Below are 15,987 nucleotides of genomic sequence, written 5' to 3'. Positions count from 1 at the left end.
CGAAGAACTTCTCAATGATATTTCCTACGATAGTTTCAGAGACATGCACTGAAAGACTGCAAGAGCTGAAGAATGTTCAGCATCTGATCTTTAGACGTTTCTGGAGAAAGGAGATGACATGGAAGCAGTGCCTTCTTCAGAGATCCAAGTTGGAATAAAAGCATTTATATTCATTCAAACACATTATACAGGTGTCAGAAATGATCATAAAATCATAGAATCATAGAATGATTTGACCTTTAAGATCATCTAGTTTCATCCCCCCTGCTGTAAGGAAGAACACCTCCCTCTAGACCAGGTTGTTCAAAGTCCCATCCAGCCTGGCCCTGAGCGCTTCCAGGGAAGGGGCATCCACAACCTCACTGGGCAACCTGTTCCAGTGTCTCACCACCCTCACAGTAAAGGATTTCTTCTTAAAATCTAGTCTAAATCTACTCTCTTCCAGTTTAAAGCCATTTCCCCTCATCCTGTCGCTACATGTCATTATGAAAAGTCCCTCCCCAGCTTTCCTGTAGGCCCCCTCCAGGTACAGGAAGGCCACTATAAGATCCCTCTGGAGCCTTCTCTTCTCCAGGCTGAAGGGCCCCAACTCTCTCAGCCTGTCCCCATAGAGGAGGTGCTCCAGCCCTCTGATTATCTTCATGGCCCTCCTCTGGACCCACTCCAGCAGCTTCATGTCCTTCTTGTGTTGGAAGCCCCAGAACTGGATGCAGCACTCCAGGTGGGGTCTCATGAGAGCAGAGTAGAGGGGCAGAGGTCACCTCCCTTGACCTGCTGGTCATGCTTCTCTTGATGCAACCCAGGATACCGTTGGCCTTCTGGGCTGCATGCGCACATTGCCAGCTCATGTTGAGTCTTTCATCAACTGACACCCCCAAATCTTTCTCCTCAGGGTTGCTCTCAAGCTGTTCTCTGCCCAGCCTGTATCTGTGCTCAGGACTGTCCGCTCCAAGTGCCTTATTGAGTTTCATGATGTTGGCATGGGCCCACCTATCAAGCCTGTCCAGGTCCCTCTGGATAGCATCCCTTCCCTTTCGTATGTCAGTTGCACCACTCAGCTTGGTGTTATCTGCAAACTTGCTGAGAGTGCACTCAATCCCACTATCCATGCTGCCTACAAGGTGTTAAATAACACTGGTCCCAGCATGAGTCTTTGATGAACACCACTCTTCACCAGTCTTCACCTAGACATTGAGCCACTGACCACAACTCTCTGAGTGCAACTACCCAGCCAATTCCTTATCCAGCGAGTGGTCCATCCATCTAACTCATTTTTCTCCTGTCTCATGACCAGGATGTCATGGGGGACAGTGTCAAATGCTTTGCACAAATCCAGGTAGATGATGTCAGTTGCTCTTCCTTAATCCACTGACACTGTAACTCTTATCATAAAAGGCCACCAAGTTTGTCAGGCATGACTTCACTTGGTAAAACCATGTTGGTTACCACAATCACTTCATCTTTATTTTCCATCTGCCTTAGTAGAGCCTTCAGGAGGATCTGCTCCATGATCTTGCCAGGCACAGAGGTGAGACTGAATGGCCTGTAGTTCCCTGGATCTCATTTTTTCCCTTCTTGAAAATGGAGGTTATGTTTCCCCTTTTCCAGTCAGTGGGAACTTCACCAGACTGCCAAGACCTTTCAAATATGATGGATAGTGGCTTGGCAACTTCCTCTGCCAGTTCCTTCAGAACCCGCAGGTGGATCTCATCGAGTCCTGTAGACTTGTGCATCTTCCAGTTCTTTAGATGGTCTCTAACCTGACCTTCACTTACAGCAGGCAGATCTTCTTTCTCCCAGTTCTTACCTTTGCTTTCTGCAGCTTGGGCGGTGCATCTAGAGCCCTTGCCGGTGAAGACTGAGTCAAATAAGTAGTTGAGTACCTCAGCTTTCTCTGTAACACTTGTGACCAAATGATGTACTAAAATAAAGCATTTTAAGCTATTGCTTTCTCATTTTATATACCTTTTCATGTATTTGTGTTTTTTAGAACATAGAGGCAAGCTTTTCAGAGATGAGAAATGAGCTGCAATCACGGGATGCTCTCTGGAGGAAGATACATCTGGAATGCCAACAGTTGCGTGCAGAATTACTGAAAATCAGAGATCATAAGGATATGCAGGAAATGTATGTATGATAAAGACAATATTTGAATTAATGACTACTGAGTTAATAACTTTTTTTCTTGTATTTAGTTTAAATGTAAGAAAATTTGGGGACGGACTCTTTAGCAGGTTCTGTGGTGATAGAGCAAGGGGAAATGGCTTCAAGATCAGGGAGGGTAAATTTAGGTTGGATATAAGGAAAGAATCTTTTACAGTGAGGGTGGTGAGGCACCAGAACAGGTTACCTAGTGTTACGTTTGATGCCCCACCCCTGGAGACATTCAAGGTGAGGCTGGATAAGGCCCTGGGCAACCTGATGTAGCTGTGGCATCCCTGTGCGTTGCAGGGGAGTTGGACTAGATGACCTTCAGAGGTCCCTTCCAACTCTAAGGATTCTGTGATTCTATGATGATTCCAAATTAAATTTGTTTAAAAAGATACTTGCAATTCAGAGATCAGACTAAACAATTTTTGAATAAACATTTTCATATAGGATAAGATTGCATGCAATAGGTGTCGGCTGTGTTAAAAGGCTTTTATGTTGCCTAGATCTTTGCAAATTGATATATTTCATCTATTTTATTTCTTTGCTTAAAGTGCCTTTATATTCCTTGGCATTAAAACACACTGGGAGTAGTTCAGTTACAATTCTTCCTAGCCTCCTTTGAGTAAAAGGTTCATGTTTTTATGGTTTATTTAATCTACCATAACTATCTTGAGAATATATGAAATACTAATCAACAAGAGATTTCAAGATCCTTTCTGCACACTCTTCCGTTGTCCTTAACCTCTAGAAATTTCCCAAGATCCAATTTGTTTTAAGCCAAATCTTTTGGTGTTGGGTTGTTTTTTTTCCTGATTGATGTTTGTTTTTTTTTTCATCAGCAAGCAGGTTCCCAGTTTTACATGAAGGAGAAGATATTGTAAGGTAAATGTTATTGCGCATTCTGCTTATTTCGTTTTTTGTTTGTTTTTTATTTAAAGGCATCCGTCATCCTGTGTACAACTTACTGAGCAATCAGAAAATAAAAATGCTGATTTATTACTACAGGCACAAAGTCAAGAAAGCCAACGAGAAGTGCTAAACAAGGTACTTCATACTGTTAAGTGTTTCTAGATCTTACATTGCAATCCTGGATTTTGAAAAGAGAACGCGAAGTACTGGTCTTGGTCATGTGCAGAAGAGAATTGGAGGATGAACTATAGTTTTTGGAGATTATAGAGTTTTCATATATGGATAAAGTTTTCATATATGGTAATTATATAGCTGTGCAATTGGTATTTTGATTCTGTGTGCTCACAACAAAGGTAGCTACTTCATTAAAGTCTTAGACCAGTTTTAAACATCACTGTGATTCAGATAATACCTTACAAGTAGTAAGCCCTCCAAGGCTATGGGTAATTAATAAGTTGTATGAGGAAAGTAGTTGTTTGTAGATGGTCTCATATGTAACATATACTAGCAAATCAACTGTTAAAAGTCCCTATGGCCGGTACCTACACAAGGGTAAGCTTAATCAGTCATCTGCTGCACAACCCAGAGCAGTGCTCTTTTCTTTTGAGTTTGCTTCATGTTGCATTCCACTTTTCAGGAGTGCTGTGTGCGAGCAATGGTGGCACAGCACTGTGGAATCACATAAGGCTTGGCAAGTGAAAACACTTAGAGGAAGGAGATGACCCAAACTCCCTTTATGGGCTTGGTGTGGTTTTTTGCTGTGTAGCAATGTAAGCAGGAACACCTGGAACTGGATGCAGCTGACTTGGATACTGCAGCAATTTTGGCATGCTCTAGCTCTTGGATTTTTTGCATCTACATCTATTTGTTTACAATTCTAGTATTTCTCTGTAGCTTGCATAAATAAATTTGAAATGCCATCTGCTACTGATTGTGTACGGTTTGAAGAGTTATTAAAATGCATTCAAAGCTATTTATGCTGGTTTTGTAGTTGTGTTTCTTAGATAATATAATGCTTACTGGTAGAAAGATTATGAAAACAATCTTTGTGTTGATTCTTTGGAGAACTCTGCATAGGAGATAAGTGCAGAAAACTTGACCTTAAATTTTATATGTAATGGCAGAAAAGTTCTTATAAATTCATTTATCATATATACTATTTCTACCATAGTTTCTCACTAAAGAGTCCCTAGATTTATTTATTTATATTCCTCCGAAGTTATTTTAGGTTAAAGATATGTTTAATGCAGCCTAAGTTGACTTTGGAGCAATATAAACAAATCATACTTGGGTTTACTGAAAGAATATTTCCTTGAATATTTTTTTGCTTAAATTCCAATTCATAGAATTAATATTATTACGTTATTTTAAACATTGAATTTAAATATTTTGTATTTTGTTCATTTCTAATACTAAGTAGGCAAATGAAAACCCAAGAGAAGGACTGAAAAAAAGATGTAGAAATTAATACAGCTGTGGGCTCCGCCTGGTGAAGAAAGACACTGTTGTAAAATCTCAAAAATGTCTGACTTGGTTAGAAGAGTTGGGGTCTTGGAAGCAGGCAGCAAAAAAGTCACTAGTGAGTGGGCTGTTAGTGATGCAGTTGTATTTACTGCACAACAACTTTTTTTTTTTTTTTTTGAAACATATTTGCTACAGATAAGAAACCATTTTTATCGAGAGGAGCAGTCCCATTGCTCTGAGCAGGAAAGGATAAGGACAGAAATCTCTGACCTGACAGAAGAGCTTCATCAGAAGGAGATCACTATAGCAACTATCATGGAGAAAGCTAGTCTTCTGGAAAGACGGTTAAAAACGGAGTTACAGATAAAAGACAAATTGTTAGCAAAACAACAGGTATGCAACAGGCAAAAGCAGCCTAGGTCATTTTACTCCCCACTATAGATCACGACATACATTATCTGTTAAAAAAAGGCATAGCGTTTCTTTCTGCAGTTTTCATCAGCATTGATAGTTGCTAAATGTTACAAAAGCAGCCAAATTGATGCCATAACAGTGAAACACCACTAAATGTCAACTGTACATCTAAATTGCAAATTGTTTTGACCATCAATTGTAGTCACCATTTTAATATGCAAAAGATTTGGAAATGTTCAAGTTTGTTGTTATTGTAAGTAGTTAATCATTAGAATTATTAGATAATCTAGAACATTTCCTATCTTTTCAGGTTTTTTAAAGCTTTTAAAGAATGTTACAAATATGCTCAGAAAAGTCTATCAATTTGAAAGCTAAAAACTGCAAGGTACTCATGTTTTAAATGGTAAATTTCCATTTTAAAAGCAAATATGCTATCCCTGTTACTTAGTTATGTAAACTAAAATAACCGTGATACCTATGAAGCTATCTAGGTATCTGGGTTTTCTGAGAGGCTTGTTGCATATTTGAAAAATAGTGATTAATGTAATAGTTACTTTTGACAATAGGAAAGTTAATATTTGGGAAAATGTGAGGCTGCTAATGCTGTGTGGCACTCTTTACCAGGCCACATGTGCTGTATGTGTAATGTCTTGTTTTCCTAAGTGATTACTTCTTTCAAAAAGGTAAATAAAACTTGTGGCACTTCATTTCTATGTCTCTTATAGATTATATAGTATTTCTTTCTGATTTAAAATCATAGAATCACCAAGATTAGAAAAGACCTCCAAGATCATCCAGTCTAACCATCCACTTACCACCAATATTCCCCCACTAAGCCATGTCCGTCAGTACAACATCTAAACATTTACTGAACACCCCCAGGGATGGTTACTCTACCACCTCCCTGGGCAGCTTGTTCCAGCCCCTCACCACTCTTTTGGAGAAGAAATTTTTCCTAATGTTGAACCTGAACCTCCTGTGGTGCAACTTGAGGCAATGCCCTCTAGTCCTATCACATTTAGTATTGTTGTATTTAAAAAAAATGTTTCTTATAGTTCGTAATTAATTATACATATTTTGTAAAACTAATTAAACTTTTACATACCTGTATTCTAATGAGGTTTAACAAGGCCAAGTGCATGGTGTTGCACTTTAAGTCTAGGCAATCCCAGTTATGAGTACAGACCGGGAGAGGAACTCATTGAGAGCAGCCCTGAAGAGAAGGACTTGGGCACCGTGATGGAGGAAAAGTTGGACATGAGCCAGTAGTGTGCACTTTCAGCCCAGAAGGCCAACAGTATCCTAGGCATCAACAGAGGGGTGGCAGCAGGGAGAGGGAGGTGATTGTTCCCATCCACTCTGTACTTGTGAGGCCCCATATAGAGTACTGTGTCCAGAGGAAGGCCTCGAAGACAGTCAGAGGGCTGAGCACTTCTCGAACTATGAAGAAAGGTTGAGAGAGTTGGGCTTGTTTAAATTGGATAAATGAAGGCTCCAGAGAGACCTCATTGTGGCCTTCCCGTACTTGAGGAGAGCTTACAAGCAGGAGGGGTCTGACTTTTTACATGGTCAGTTAGTGATAGGACAAGGGGAATAGCTTTAAACTAAAAGAGGACAGAATTAGTTTAGGTATTAGGAAGAAATTTTTTATTCAGAGGGCAGTGAGGCGCTGGCACAGGCTGCCCAGAGAGGCTGTGGATGCCCCATCTCTGGAGGCATTCAAGGCCAGGCTGGATGAGATCCTGGGCAGCCTGATCAGTTGGGTGGCAACTCCGCCCATGCCAAGGGGTTGGAACTAGATGTGAACTAGATCTTTAAGGCCCCCTCCATCCAAAGCCATTCCATGACTTTATGATTTTAAGATATACTCTGTATTTTTCCAAGTTAACAGCAATGTTCTGATATCTAACTAATAATTTAATTTTTTCCTAGTTGTTGAATTTCAGATACAAAGTTATCAAATCTGAAAACACGCATCTAAAAGAGATCATGGAAAATCAGAAGTATAAAAGTTGCATGGTAATTTATTTTATTTTATTTTAATCTATGCAATATGAAGAACAGTTTCTTGTAGTTCCTGTAAATGTAGATTGAGATGGCAGATTTAAAAGTTTCTGGCTTGTGTGAAATAAATAAAAATAAACTGAATGACATAATCAAAGACAAATTGCATTCACATGCAGCCTGAAAATGAGTACAGGTAGCAATAATTTTGACATTAACTATAATAAGCTAGACTTAAGAAAGACTTTTCAGTCACTTTGACACTGAAAAATTTATCAGGGCCTATTTGTTGTCACTGACTTTATTTATTTCAGAAAATATCCATGTTTAAACAGTTGTCATTCTCACAGACACAAAAATGTGTACCTGAAAAAGTACACATATCCCCTGAAAAAGGGGATATTTAAGGTTTGATTTATAAAAGCATACAATGTAACATAATGTGGAATTGCAGCTTATACAAATATGATTAAAATTACATCCACTGCCTTCCATAAACCATTTCAAAACCTCCCCTCCTTACTGAACATCTGCAGTTACTGTGTCTGTCACTAGAGAACACTGAAATACTGTTTGTAAATAATGCTGTAAATATGTCTTTGGGGGATTCATAGCCTGGTAATTGTCTCACTGTAAATTGCAAATGTCACCCAAGAATGTCACCTTTTTCCAGTTACTAGACATGCAAAGGTCACTACACATACCAGTGCATTTATGGACTTGATAATTCCTTCCTACTTTACTATTTTATTGTGAGGATCTAAACATTGAGGACTATCTGGTATTTGGATGTTAAGATTGCATGGACTGGAGCAATGTTTATGGATGTGCTTTTACAATAGATCGTAACACAAACTCCTCAAAATAATGCTAGCCTGTATCAGTGTAGTGTCATTCATCACCAGGAAGAGGTACCTGTTTAGATTTCAAAAGCAATGTAGCTGTGTTAACTCAGCTGTGGGGTTCTTGCCATTATAACTGTACTGCTGATTCTAGAGCTATTAACGTTAGGGTGACTTAACAGCCTCCTTTGTGTGTCCTACCTCACTTCTCCACACGGGAGACATAGCTGAGCCTCTACCCTCCATCAATCCTTTGACAAAATGTTGAATTTTCTTGTACTTTCTGGCACTTCCATGCCAGGTTGGCTCATAATTTTGCCATAGAACTAGCTAACTAAGGCGTGGTTGATAGGAAGAGATAACATTACATCAAACAGAGCGAAAAATAGACAGGTGCAGGAGCCTTATTTGTGCTAGCAATGTACACAAACTAAATCTTTAATCGTCATGAACTACTAAGTTCCAAAAGAATAGGGTAAGACTAGAAATATATGAGAGCACTTCTTAGTAAAATGTGTGTGGTTTTAGTCTTTCGTGTGTCATTTGACAAGTCCTTGCAGATAACTTTCTGTTGGTGATAGTACAGTGCTACACTTTACTCTGGAAGCATACTTCCAGTACTAATCTTCCACTTTTGATTTCTCAGTGGACGGGCCTCTTCAGCCTTTTCAGTGCATGTGTTGTTTGCCCTTTCGTTACTTTGACTTTTATTTCATGTGGGTTAATCCGACTAAGAGGCAGGATTTAGTAACACAGGTGGAGAGCAGTGTGCTAATGTGGCTTTACTGCTTCTGAAACTGAAGGTGATGTATATTGACACAGATATCAAACTATGCCTGTAGACATTCGCTTTATCTGGTAAAGAACTTACGTAGTTTTTCTTGTTATTTTCAGTAGAGTCATTACTGAAGGGAGTAACAAAATCTATAGCTATAGCCGTTTGTGTTGGTTTTATGTCATAAGTTCTACAGTGCCATTGATGATGAATTTACAACAATAAGATTTTGAATGCCCTGTTTGTTGAGAAATTCTAATTTGTTTTATTGTGTTATAGCGGCTGATATCCTTTCTTTCCCATTTATCTACAGTATTTCTTTCTGGAGGCAATTCTTTTGGCTTGCCACAAGCGTTGCTTGATTATATGTGGTAGCTAGGTCTTTCTTCAGCATAGAACATTGTTTTGTGGTTGTTTAAAATACAAACACGCATTTATTGTGGGAAAAATGCTCATTGAGTGAGGGCTTTATCTCCTTTCACAGAATATCGATTTATCTAAGAAAAAACATGGAGATTTCACAGCTTCTATTCACAAACTGGAACATGAGAGTGCAAAATTACAAAATAGTCTTGTTAAACTACAGAATCGCACAGAAACACCGATGCTGAGCGGCGTGGATAACCAGGGAGAGACGGAGCACAGCTACCAAACCTATTCAAAGAAGCAAGAAAAGGAAGAGAGGTAACATTTAGTTTGTACGTGTATACAAAGTTTTCTGTAGGCTTTTTGGAAGCCAAACTCTTACGCTTTTTTGCCTTTTCTGTCCAATCAGAACTCCCAAAAACCTAAATATCAGACCTACTTAGTGTATTTGTGAGGTTTTCCTACTGTTTGCCTGTGCGTGGCTAACTGAACTTGTTGATAACTGAAGTCCCAGAAATGTTTGATAGTTATTTTGCTATTTTTCACATGAAACAATTTAAGAACCTTTTAGTGTGCTGCTTCAGTTATTCTTAGCTCCAGGTATTGCAAAACAGGACAGAATGAATTTTTATTGCCAAATAAAAAAACAAGACAAGGAAAGGAAAGGATATACAAATCAACATGAGAAGTAAACTGCTCCACAGGAGGTTATCTTAATAAGCAGTTTGAACTACAGCTCCTGCTGAAAAGCTTTGTGTCCCACCAGTCTCGTTTGCTGCAAATTTCACTATGTGTATTTTAATGCCTCGCAAAGTTTTGGTGTTCTTGGGTGACCTGATTTTTAGAAGAAACATAATTTCATTTGCCCTGAATAAATTGTTATTACAGCAAGCCCCTTATTAGGGAAAAAATAATGTCTTTTAAGAATATTCAGGCTCATAGGAAACATATTGTAGTGATCTCTTTTTAATTCTCTGTATTCAGTGAAGCGCTGAAGGACTTTCAAATGTGTTACAATGATGGCAGTGCAGTAATTAAAAAAAAGTTAACCTCTCTGCTATTTCATAGCAGTATTTCATAGTGCAGGAGATTAAAAATTAATAGGAAGCTAAATATTTTGATAATTTCTAATACAGAACTTATGCAGTAGCACTAATGTATAACAGTTCTGTGAAGGAAAGTTTAAATAATGTGGAGCCAGAGTTGTATGGACTAAGTTTTCTAAGTCATAAGTTCAGTCACTGACAAAACGCGGTGTGATTTTCTTCTGTGTAACAGAAAAGCATTGCATTATCTGTTGATACACATTCATCTAAAATTTCCTTTTAAATATGATGTTTAGTGATGGAAGTAGTATTTATTATGAATAAATATATATGTATGTATGTAAATAAGTATCTCTGTACATTTGTGCCTATGTATATATTCATATACACAGAGAGCTATATATGGTAGCTATAGCTGTTTTCCTGCTAAACTTCAAATGATGTTGAAGGCTTCACTAAATGAAAGATTCACAAACCAAAATGCTATGCACCTGTACGTCTCAATTTCACCAGAATTGGACAAAGCAATTTTTGTCCATGCTTCCACTCTTCTTAAGTGAGTAGAAGTAGGTTTCTCCCATTCTGACTACACTTAATGTACAAGAGGAACTACAAATCATAGAATTTCGTGAAATCATGAAATTCATAACTTTAAGTGCAACGAACAATAGAGCTGTGCAGGTAATTTGCAAGATCCTGATTTCAAAGCCATTTAAGACTGATGTTAAACCTAAGCAGAGAGAAACAGCAGAGATCTCAACCAGCCCTGCTGAACACAGTTTAAATTACGACTCAAGTAATCTGATGGAATAGGCAGATTGAGCCTGTTTTTCAGGTTCTAAAACATGCACAAATTCTTAAGGCTATTTATTTAACTAAATGCACATAAAGACTTTTTAAAATGTACAAATTCCACATGCGGTGCATAAAAGCAACAGTCAGTCATCTTTTTAAGATTTGGCCCTCTGTGTACTGTTTGTTCTCTGTTCCCTAGATGGGGAACTACCTCAAGATTTGCTCAGAAAACAAAAAATAAATGTTCACCCATCTATTGTGTGCACATAAACCAAGCAATTGTTGTTTCAGTTTAACTCTGGGGTATGTTTTATTGCATTGAGAGCATAAACCATGTTAATTCTGTTTTAATTTGCAGTTCAGTTTCCATGGTAATTATGGCACTGGAGAAAGGGCAAAAAGACTTTTTTTTTTAACTTTGTAAAAAAATAGCAAACAGAGTTTTTGTGCAGGGTGGGGAGGCTGTGTTTTAAATGGTGGTTTTCAGAAGCCGTACTTTTTGTTTGTCCTGTATGCATTCTGAAACCTAGGAACATTTGCAAAAATGTTTTTCTCTCACAATCAGTACCAGAATCCCAGTCAGCAGCAAGATAGAAGAGCTCCAGAGAAAATACAGGAAATTTCAAGAAGTTAGAGTGACTGTTTAGCAAGAGGCATTTCTTATTTCCTTGACTGTACATTGAAATTCTAAATATCAAGAAGTAACACATGGCGAAGTGTTATCTTTTTATTAAAAAAGACTGCAGCCACATCCTACCTATAACCACTTTAGTTTATTACTATGCTCATAGATTATTGTTGGCTTTAACTGATATTGAAATAAGCTTTCCCTATCCCCAAAGTTTTAATTCCTTCTTTATACGTTGTCCAAATACAGTTAATTTAAATGTTTGCATGATTTAAGATGGTTTTCACTGATGAAGCCAATGTGCTTAGCCCGCTTCTTCAGAAATTAAAACATGCATGTGAGTTCCCATAAGAAGTTACTATAAACACACACACAGATTAGGTGATTGCTCAAGCCAAAGAGCACTTTCATCGTGTGGTAAAAGTGAAGGGCAGAGGTAGGACTGAAAGCCAACTGACACAGCAGGATCTTAAAGGATCTTCACTATCTGTTGTAAGGAAGTTTTCACTACCCTGTGGAGGTCTCACATCCTTCATCATACTCACCACTACATCAGTTATTGCAATAGATTACCTGGAAGCAGAAAAAACAATCTTTTCAGAAAAATACTTTCTAGCAATTTTTAAAAATCTAGTTCATTAATTAAGTTTCATTTGCAAGGTCAAAGTAACACAGTTGATTCTGCAGACATTTGGTCATTAAAGATCCATTGTTCTCTTTCTCAAGGAGAAGTATGTCAGCCAGCACGAGCTGTGTAAGGAATTTGTTTTGCATTGCTGAAGACATTGATGTCATAGGGACCAGGCTGATTTTATACATATGTGTGTCTGGAAGAAACTATTCTGTCTAATATTCCCTTTGTGAGGACATTCTTCTTTCACTTCTCGTCCCATGTGTCTCCATGCCAACAGCAATATTGTTTTTGTCAAGTATGTGTATGTGTTAAATTCTCTATAAACCCACTAAAAGCACTTATTCAACTGCAGTTGGAGTGAATTTGCATTGCCAGCTTTAACAATGGCCTGTTTTTTTTACAAACATGCAGACGTTTGCCTACCTTTACATTTGTATTCAAACTGGAACTCTGGTTTCAGATGTTATTTTGCACTGAACTGACAGGAATTTAAGCCTCAACTGTGAAATTTGTCTGAAGTGAAGGCATGGGATCCATATCAAAGCACCTAAATGTAGGTGGCATGTTTCTCCAAGATAGCAAACAGCCCCAGCAATCATACGGATTGCAGCAGAAAGTGAAGTTCCTTTAAATAATCAGTGGTTTTGGGGGTGGGTGGGGAGGAGGAGTCTTTTCACTATGTGAAAGATACCATAACTGTAGACACCCAAGTCTGACAATTCTGCTCTTAGTGAAGTAAGCTGCAACATAACTGTAATAACTGTTATTAAATACATAGAAAACCAGTTCTGGAGGAAAAAAAGAACACGGATCACATAGACTTTACTGTGGGTTTACAGAGGAAATTAGTTCCAAAAAGGTCAGAACACAAAATGGAAAAAAAAAAAAAAATGTGGTTTTATTACTCATAGAATCTACCTTCAGTTGTGGCGGTGTTTTTTCACTGTGCCCTTCATAAAAATAATAAACAGAATAGACTTTAAAATAGGCAAAAAAGATATAAAAATTATTCTCCCGTGCCCTGAAAAGCAGCAGTGTATTTATTTCAATGAAAAGCATGAAAGAAAGGAGATCATTCTGACACCAAAAAGATTTTAGGTGACCTGGAAAACTGGAAGTTTTGGTAAATATTCTCAGGGAGTTCTATCTTCAACTATATAACAAAAATTGTATAGTAATATACTTAAAATGTGCTATCCTATAGCATTCAGAGTATCTTAGTCACCACTAGTTTATAATCAGAGAAAATACATTCTTCATTAGTTCTCTTTACTGTTCATCTATGGGGTGCTCAGTCTCGCGTTTGAGGCCCAGCGTGCTCGTGGATAAGCAGGGTTCATTAGGACTGCACAGCCATCCTCTCCCAGCACCAAAGCTTTAAACTGATGTTAGACAACGATGGCGCGATCTTTCTGCAGACAGCACTGCCCTTTCACTGTGCTTGGCCAATTCTTCCTTTTCTATTAGAAATAAAAGCTGGATCTAGCAGCAGTGCACATCCTTAGGTATTCATAATGATTGTATTTTAGTGGCAGAGAACTTGATCTTTAAAAACTTCTGTAGATGCATTTCAAGTTTGTGAAGTGTTTTAGAATCTTTTCAACGATAGGATCATTTCAAACAGCTGTCATGTTTAAGTATAGTGGTTGCCTCCCAAGAGAGAAATTTCTTTTTTTTCATACGCGTAGATCTCAGTACAGTGGCATTTTCTACTGTTGCCAGAAATACTGTAGCAGAAATGTAATAAAATCTGAAATAATTGATTTTTTTTTCATGTTTTGGTATATCGTACAAGTAAAGTTGCAACTGAAAATTAGTGTAATTCAGCAGACATCTGGGCAAGCTAGTCTCAAAATTTTCTGCTCTTTAATCAACGTGGTTTCAGAATTATTCAGTTATCTGTCAGGAGAAGATATTTCAAACGGAAAGCAAAGAGCCTGCTTTTTTTTGAGTTGCAATTAACCATAATAGTGTTTGCTTGACAGAACTACAAATGAATACAAATACATGCTTTTACATCCATTTCACATCCCCTGTTAGCAGGATGAAAGAGTTACAGAATGTCATAATAAAGTGCTTAAAATTCTTCTGTAAGACTGAAAATTTCCCTTGTTGTTACAAAAGCATGTTCTTGTGCACCTAAAAATAATATACATATATATATAAATTAATGATGCAGTAAAGAGGCAGCTGCTTTCCTATACAAGTGTTTTTATTTAATCGATTTAAAAATTTATTCTAAATTCTAACTACTCAAACATTGTTCTTTACATTTATATTAGATCAAAATTGACTAAGTATCCAGACAACAAATAATAGTTTTTTTTTCACATCTCACTTCTACTTTAATATTTTATTTTAGTATTTGCGTGGCTAATTTCATCCTCTTTCCCATCATACTGAAGCACATTGCTTGTGGTTTAGATCTTATCCTGAAAAATTATATGGCAAGGTTACTCAGCTTAAGTTGCAATTAAAAGGTTTAAATCAGAGTGATACAAGTGGGAGCTGAAGCAATGTATGCACCCTCAGACATTCACAGTAACTTTGCTGGAAAGCTGCTAAACTTCTGCAGGAATGCCCATAACCTGATGCGTGAAACTGTTTGAACAGCTGAGCAATCAGAATTGCACAAATGAACAAAAAAACATGGTTTCACTGCGATAGCTTTGAGTTTTAACTGCTTTTCATATTTTGATTTTCAATTTTTATTGCTATTTTAGAACTTTCCAAAAGGAAGATGAATGGCATACGAAACCTCAGCAGCCTGCTATATTCACAGCCAGTGGATACCATAGAAGCTGTAGTCCTACTTTACATGGCCAAGGTGATATCGTCGGTTCCAAAAGTGATCGTGCTTTATCTTATCATAAACTTGACAGAGGTCATGAAAAGGAACTAGATGATAAATCTCCATCAGCACCAACAGAATATTCTTTGTGCTTTGGTGGACTGTTTCCTGAAAAAGGCAGAATGGGCACTTTATTAAGCCATGCTTATGATGCAGAAGAAATCAAATTACCAGTAAGTAACTGTTTTTCTATAATACAGATATTCTCAAAGATCCTTCTGTGGACCAGATGCAATCTTGGAGGAGCCAAAAATTAGATTACCTCTGTTGTCATTATTATTTATTCAATGCCAGCCCAGCAAAAATGAAAATACCTTATCCTAAAATAACTGCAGTTTTTCTGAATATTAGACATCCCCTACTGGGCCATATTGTGTACCGTTAACAGTGATGATAATTACCTGCCATTATGTGACTGCGGGACAGGCTTCTACAATTTAGCTCATTGCCTTCTGTATGGGAGTACTCTGCTTCATATTCCCTTCTGCAGGGGTACTCTGCTTTAAGTTTGTTTCCATAATACCTGCAGAATTACACTTTACATGCTGCTAGACTAATCAGGTTTCTACAGCATTTAATTGATGGATGAAATTAGAAGAACTGCAGCAACTATGTGTGAGCTGTTGGATTCAGAAAGGAACAGAAATGATAACTGCTGTAATCCTTATTTTTCTTGAAATGGAAGAGTACTAATGCAGAGTTGTTTCTTTCAGTCTTCACAGGATGCAGATTACCAAAATCCATGAAAAGTGGGATAAATCCCACTTCGTCTATGGCAAATTCTTAAGAAAAGCTTTCCAGAATTCTTCGAATTTTATACTCTTCCTTAGTATCTTTTTTTCTTCCTTAGGCATCCACTACAGGCCACTATTGTTTTCCTCTTTAAAATTTAGCAGACCTCGAACTGTGTGACCACACCAAAACTTAATAGTACTAACAGGTTAATGAGGAACAGACTGTAGCCATCTCTCTGTCCAGCTGTGATATATGCTTCTTTGTACCCAGGAGATCCTGAACTGTGTGTGGCTGAGTCCTCTTGTGAGAAAAACATGAAAGACTGTAATTCAGCATTCACTGGGGAGAACCAGTAGGCAATATTCTTGCCATT

The 15,987-nt window shown here is 37.7% G+C and overlaps 1 protein-coding gene across 4 annotated transcripts in view; it reads left to right on the top strand.

Moving 5' to 3' along the window:
* DEUP1 (deuterosome assembly protein 1) overlaps positions 1-15,987 on the top strand; it is a 62,639-nt gene that overhangs the window by 25,346 nt on the left and 21,306 nt on the right. For all 4 annotated transcript variants that reach the window (XM_021382005.1, XM_021381998.1, XM_021382017.1 and 1 more), the window contains 6 exons: positions 1,991-2,127; positions 3,090-3,195; positions 4,720-4,917; positions 6,871-6,957; positions 9,044-9,243; positions 14,752-15,052. In XM_021382005.1, the coding sequence (XP_021237680.1) occupies positions 1,991-2,127; positions 3,090-3,195; positions 4,720-4,917; positions 6,871-6,957; positions 9,044-9,243; positions 14,752-15,052 (1,029 nt within the window). The remainder of the gene's footprint in view (positions 1-1,990; positions 2,128-3,089; positions 3,196-4,719; positions 4,918-6,870; positions 6,958-9,043; positions 9,244-14,751; positions 15,053-15,987) is intronic.

Source organism: Numida meleagris, chromosome 1, assembly GCF_002078875.1.
Source record: "Numida meleagris isolate 19003 breed g44 Domestic line chromosome 1, NumMel1.0, whole genome shotgun sequence".
Lineage (NCBI taxonomy): Eukaryota > Metazoa > Chordata > Aves > Galliformes > Numididae > Numida > Numida meleagris.
Note: the sequence above shows the minus strand (reverse complement) of the source record. Positions and strands in the feature narration are given on the sequence as shown.